General features: G+C 35.4%; 1 protein-coding gene across 1 annotated transcript in view; it reads left to right on the plus strand.

Annotated features, from left to right (window-relative positions):
• LOC123653839 (phosphatase and actin regulator 3-like) overlaps nucleotides 1-5,143 on the plus strand; it is a 13,241-nt gene extending 8,098 nt beyond the window's left edge. Inside the window, exons 6-9 of the mRNA XM_045589818.1 lie at nucleotides 1,224-1,351; nucleotides 1,481-1,620; nucleotides 3,380-3,516; nucleotides 4,485-5,143. Of these exons, the coding sequence (XP_045445774.1) occupies nucleotides 1,224-1,351; nucleotides 1,481-1,620; nucleotides 3,380-3,516; nucleotides 4,485-4,500 (421 nt within the window). The 3' untranslated portion in view covers nucleotides 4,501-5,143. The remainder of the gene's footprint in view (nucleotides 1-1,223; nucleotides 1,352-1,480; nucleotides 1,621-3,379; nucleotides 3,517-4,484) is intronic.
• Nucleotides 5,144-6,905: the final 1,762 nt, after the last annotated feature.

Raw genomic sequence — 6,905 nt, forward strand, 5'->3', positions numbered from 1 at the left:
TAGTAGGAAGTACCTTGAATGTTGCCAATATAATCAAACGCTTCGGCATTCAGCCAACTTTGCCACGCGCATTCTTTAGAACAGCTGACGATAAAATACTATAATTACGTGCTATGGAAATGTGATATTATAATTATTATGTAATTTAATTAACTGATAAAAGTATTATAAAGAATTGCAAGAATGGAGTGAAATCTTAAACTGTGTTGAATCATATTGGGAAAGGTATATTTATATAACGTTTCTAATAAAGTTATTGATAAATCGATGTATAGTATTCTATATGACGTATTCTATATATAAAAAAGATATCGAACTTGCTTTGTCACAGACTATACATTTTTTTATTAACTTAAGAATCTAGAAAAAAAAAATGAAAAAATTATATACTATACTTCAACGATTTCCAATTAGATGCACAAATAGTTAACTCATACAAGCAACTAGTTAGATTAATAAATAACGAGCAAATGAAACATATACAATTAAATAAGTCTTATTTAGTGGAATCAATATGTTGTATTATAAAACATGTTTCGTCCTATATCAGCCATATTTGTGAGAGTATTATTGTCGGCCCTGTAAGAGGCCTGGGAGTTTTATTTTTGTTTGCATACTCACCCTGTCATGCATTAACTTTTTATTTTTTTTTTCTTCTCATTGATTTCGTCTTTATAAATTTGTCATCACACAAAGTTGTCATTACTATTTGATGCCTTGTTAACAAAACATACAATATATTGATGACCTGTTCGTGTTTTTCAATGCTTTTAAATATTCGGTCAACGAAAATCTGATAGCTTATCAATTAAATCTAGTCGAGATCACGAATCTTGGGAAATAGCCAAGAGTTTATGCTAATCGGACATTATGAACGCGTTTTCGGCATCGTACAAGCTTTGGCATATTATGTGTCAGCGACTAATTGCCAGTGCGTGCGCTCGGTTCAAGCGAATGTGTTTGATCATAGTGAGTCGAGACGCTCGCGTTTCAACTAGCGTTAGTTGGTCTTCGATAACTTGATTTTTGAATAAATCATTGGCGTAGCTAAGATATTGAAAGAGGAAGAAAACTACCTAAAAGACACGGGTAGGATATTTGTATTTTCTAAAAAAAACATTGAATTCTATTTTTTAGGATAAATAACGAACCGTATTTGTTCCGTCCTACTTCGCTCAACGAATGAAAGGGTTAAATGCTAACTGTAGCTAATTGGTACGCAGGAACATTCTGGTGGTGCAAAGCGAACACGAGAGGCAGGAGTCGTGGGAGGCGATCGGAGCGCGGCTCATACGCCGGCTGTCCATGCGCCCCACCGCCGAAGAGCTTGTCGAAAGAAACATTCTTAAAAGTACGTATAACACATTGTCTTTTAAAACAATCCATAATTTCTTAAAACATTTAAGATCTTGCGGCAAAGTGCAAAACAACTTAATATTTGGTGTAATTGTATTTTTCATACGTTGGTGCTCACTTACAGGCCAGTCTCCTGCGGAAGAAAAGAAGCAGAAAGAGGAGAAGAAGCGATACCTGCTGCGCAAACTTAGTTTCCGACCCACGGTAGATGAACTCAAGGAGAAGAAAATCATTCGATTTAGCGATTACATTGAAGTCACGCAGGTATGATTAGTTTTTGAAATATTTTCATGGTTGTCTACTTGAATTTAAATTAATTAACATTTGGTACAATTACTGTTTTACACAATATAACAATTATTCCAGCTATATGTGCGACTATTGTTCTTTAATGTCTTACGGTACATGGACATATAACACGTGGTTCAATAAGTCCCGAGACTAAGTACTAAAAAAGGTCTTTTTTATAAAATTAATTTTTATTCATCAACATAGTCTCCTCCAAGAGCGATACAGTCCTCCACTCTTTTCTAACTTTTCTATCCCATGTGTGTAGAACGATTTGTCTTTGGCTTCAAAATAAGCCTCCGTTGCTGCGATAATTTTACTATTTGAGTCAAATTTCTTACCCTGCAAACAGCCAGTAATCGCTGGGGGCCAAGTCTGGCGAATAAGGGGGATGAGGAAGCAATTCGAAGCCCAATTCGTTAATTTTGGCCATCGTTCTCACGGACTTGTGACAAGGCGCGTTGTCCTGGTGAAACACCACTTTCTTTTTGTTCAGAAGCCGTTTATCCGCAATTTCGTACTTCAATCGCTCCAATAAGCACATGTAGTAGTCACTATTTATATTTTGCCCCTTTTCAAGGTAGTCGATGAAAAGTATTCCATGCGCATCCCAAAATATAGACGCCATAACCTTACCGGCCGATTTCTGAGTCTTTGGACGCTTCGGGCGGCTTTCACCAGCCGCTCTCCACTCCGCTGTCTGCCGATTGGATTCCGGAGTGAAATGGTATATCCAGGTTTCATCCATTGTTACATACCGACGTAAAAAATCCTTTTTATTATGATTCATCAGCGCCAAACATCGCTCTAAATCATTGATGCGTTGTTCCTTTTGATTAGTTGTAAGCAAACGCGGCACCCACTTAGAAAAAAGCTTTTTCATGGCCAAATTTGTATGTAAAATAGTGAAAACACTACCAGCTGAAATCTTCACTATCTCGGCTATCTCTCGCACTTTTACCTTCCGATCTTCCAATACGATTTTGAGGACTTGGTTAATATTTTGTTGAGTCACTGCTTCATTTGGACGACCTGAGCGTTCCCCATCATTGGTGTCCATGCGACCGCGTTTGAAGTCGGCATACCACCGACAAATGGTTGCTTTAGAGGGAGCTGATCCTGCATAACATTTTATAAGCCATTGCTGTGCTTCAACGGTATTTTTTCCCATTAAAAAACAATGTTTTATCAACACGCGAAACTCGTTTTTTTCCATTGTATCGAAATTACAACCGTAGCGTCACTTAAATGTTTCAAAATCAATAATTTTATTGTTCCATTTTTAAAAATTTGACACATATTCTTGTATTGATAGCCAGTACTTTTTAAAAATCAAAAGAGTTTTTAATATATGTGCCATTTCCAGGTTAGTCTCGGGACTTATTGAACGATCTAGTACTAGGTAATTTTTTTGTTATTGCACCAATTGAAAAATGACTATAATAGTTATTCGACGTTCACCTTTAACTATAAGAAATGCAGATATACTACATATGACAGTTGTCCGCTCTTTAATAGTCTATCCTGCGTTTGTATTTGAATCGAAGTAACATATTTTATATTTACCTTGTTTTGTCAAACTCACCCACCATATTGTAAATGCTTAAATGTATTCAAACTTAACACTCCGGACAAATCCCCGCGATTTTTGGAGTGAGTTGTTATTATTTTATGGAACATGAGCTTAAATAAATAAATAATGCATATAACCCTTAAGTGTGTCCCCTGTGCACAGGCGCACGACTACGACCGGCGCGCCGACAAGCCGTGGACGCGCCTGACGCCGCGCGACAAGGCCGCCATCCGGCGCGAGCTCAACGAGTTCAAGAGCTCCGAGATGGCCGTGCACGAGGACAGCAAGCACCTCACCAGGTACCACTTCTATATGTTTATACAATTAGATCGGCAAACAAGCGTACGGCCCTAGAAAGATTAGAAACATCGCAAGTTTGTTATCTATCCTACCCCCAATCTCCCCCAGGAGCTTTTATATAGTTGTTATTGTAGAAATATTTTAAATATACAGAAATTCGTTAACTTTGCATAGCAGATAAATATACTTTTAGTGGTTTATAGAATTTTATTTGGCACTATAAACGTTGGCAACAATAATCGAAGTATAATATTACTATCCGACCTTTATGTAGAAGGTCACGAAAAGCTGAACTAGTATTAATAATAATTACCAGTATATTCTTTCAGTAATATTCTTCATTAATTTTTTCAGTCTATTGGCTTTTTTTTCAGCCCGCGGGCCGCATGTACATATAATATATCTTTGTCAAAGCTTATTTTTTTTATTTATAGAGTAACTATATTGTTAACTTGGAATTACGTTTTGATTAAAACCTAAATAATTCTTAATAATTTTTGCTTGCGGCTATACCATGACTGAAACGTGTTTGTGGCCCCTATAAAAAAAAGGTTTTTTTTTTTATGTCACTTGGTCGGCAAAAACGGCTCACCTGATGGTAAGCGATTACCGTAGCATATAGACGCCTGCAACACCAGAAGCATCGCAAGCGCGTCGCCGACCCAATCCCCAATCCCCAAAGGAGCTCTGGTCACCTTACTCACCAACAGGAACACAATACTGCTTGAAAACAGTATTATTTTGCTGTGATTTTCTGTAAGGTCGAGGTACTACCCCAGTCGGGCTGCTCCATATTTTGAGCAGGAAATTCCTGCTGTGCCCTACCACAGTTGGATTTGGTTGAGTATGACTGGTCTATACTATGAACAATACTCTTTATCTCTCTCTCTCTCTCGAATATTTACAAAGCTGAGGGGAACTGAATTGTCTAAAGCAGTGTGGTTGAGAGGTACCGTGTCGCCCGCAGGTTCCACAGACCATGACGGCCGCGCCGCGGGCCGCGAGCGGCGCGCGCCTGAGCGCCGCAGCTGTGATCTGTCGACCCTCCGCCGGAAGCCTAACGCAATAATTTATACGATGTCACGACGAACGGTAAAGTGTTATGTATTCTAAACTCGCGCGTCCTTCCGTTTTGTTCGCGAGTCCCGATAGTACCTATACATTCTTTGAATTGACCTTCGCGAGAGGTTAGTGATACTTGATGTGTGTTGAAGATTGAGTTGTTGATGTTCGGCGTCGTTTACGAGTCGTAACGTGTGAGATGTGTCCCGTTTAGGACTTGTGTAGCATTGTGATTTTTTTTTCTTATATTGCTAGCTTTTACCTTAGTAGTCGTTAAGCTAGATTCGATTTTTATTCGTATTTATTTCTGCCGAACGTTTTTTGTCACAATTTGATTTAAACTTCGAATATGCGTTTGCGTAGTTGTCGTGTTGACTATGTGGCGTTTTAGTTTGAAAATTCGCTCATTTAATGTAGATTTTTAGGAAGTATCCAAAAATCTGTTGTCTTCGCGTGCAGAAACAGCTGTTTCAACTTTTTTATCTTTACATCGTTATTTAGTATTTCAAAAATGATTGTAGAGTCTACAATGTAGACGAATAAAAACAATAATACAAACAATAACAACTTGTTTTTAATTTTACATTTTAAATGCGTAAGCACTATACTCTCAATAAATAATTTATTTTTAAAATTCTAACTACTGCTATTCTATCCTTCTTTTTATATTTATTAATTGCTTATTCTATTTTTATTTTTATTATTTAATTTTAAAGACTAAAATCCACCAGTTATAATTTAGAATATTCTATGTTTACGTATATTTAGCACCTAAATTTACTTTATTTGAATAACTCAATAGGTTTTTATTAAAAAATCGCTAAAGATGTATCATACTTTCTAATAATTAATTTTGAAATACGAATAATTTTGTTTAATTTTACATTTGCGTTTTAGCTCGATCACAATATTCATTCACATTTGTAGCTGATTAAAATGACTCGATTTTAACAATTATTATTTTTTTTATAAATTTGGATATTAGTAGATATGTATTAGTACAGGGAGATTCTAAATGGTTATAGCTATAAAAGTATAAAATTCCTGTTATTGTTATGAAGAATCTTATTACGAGAATTCAGACTTTGAGTGTTGTTCGGGCCTTTCTATAAAAGTAAATAATCGGAAAAATTTATAGATAAAAAATAGCGTGATAGTTTATTCAAATCATATCATATACGATATATTTTAATAATTAAAATAGAGTTTTTTTTTGTCTTAATAGATCAATTGTATATGATCACCTTACAAAATCATAAAGGTATAATATGCACTCTTCTCAATACATAAAGATATATTGTAATCGGGGTTGATTAGACAAGATGTCGTATAACTTACAAAGCAATTGGAAATTAACTATTTTAAATTGTGAACTTCGCCTTTTGAATATGTTACGATTCTCCAATATGGAAGGGCTCGAGGACACCTCGAACTGTAAGCGCCCTCTCCAGACTAAACGAACAAACTTGGCGGGAACAACTTTATAAGCTCGTGTCGCTCTAGACTAGAACTAGCGTAAGTTACTGGAAATTGAATGAAATGTCGAAAGGATTTAATTAAAGCTGTAAAAAATATAATTAAAATCGTAGTTGTTCATTAGATAATAATGAAGCCTTCGAGAATACTTCATTGCTTCGTATATGATGTATTACCTTATTTACTTATTATATTTACGAAATAAATGTAGTATAGAGAGCAATAATAATGGAGTACATTCTTTGTTTTCCAACGTCGTATGGTTTCAAGTTGAATGTTTATAAAAATCTTAATAATTCGTAAAATAATTTATAGATAAGATGCATTTTATGAGGCAGTGTTCTGTTCGGTAGCGGTGCCATTAGACGCGTTTTCGAAATCATATATCTGCAGAATGTATCGTACAATTTATTATTAATTGCTCAGAGTCTTAGGCATCAAATCGATTCAAATAACATATGTATAAATAAATGCGACAATTGAGATTTTTGGGTAATACAATATTTATTCAATAATTTTAAGGTTACTAAGTTAACGATCGCAATGACTATTCAGTACGTGTTTACTACGAAGATGTACACGGTGGTTGCTCGTGAGACCATTCCATTTTAGGGTAAAGTGGAAGCCAAAATGACGACTTATTTTTCTAAACAATTTTGTTAGATCGCAATACAAGTTGTGTAGATAAAACGTAGATGTTTATCGATATTGTAATCGTAAGAAATTCAGATTTCCAAAGATCTAAAGCTCAACTAAATTCTTTTAGCTAGCTAACTTTTTGCAATCGTTGAAATATGTATATTTATGCAAAATTACTACTAAGTTTTACAGTGGAATCATAGCGATGTTA

The sequence above is a fragment of the Melitaea cinxia genome, chromosome 5 (genome assembly GCF_905220565.1).
Source record: "Melitaea cinxia chromosome 5, ilMelCinx1.1, whole genome shotgun sequence".
Taxonomy (NCBI): Eukaryota; Metazoa; Arthropoda; class Insecta; order Lepidoptera; family Nymphalidae; genus Melitaea; species Melitaea cinxia.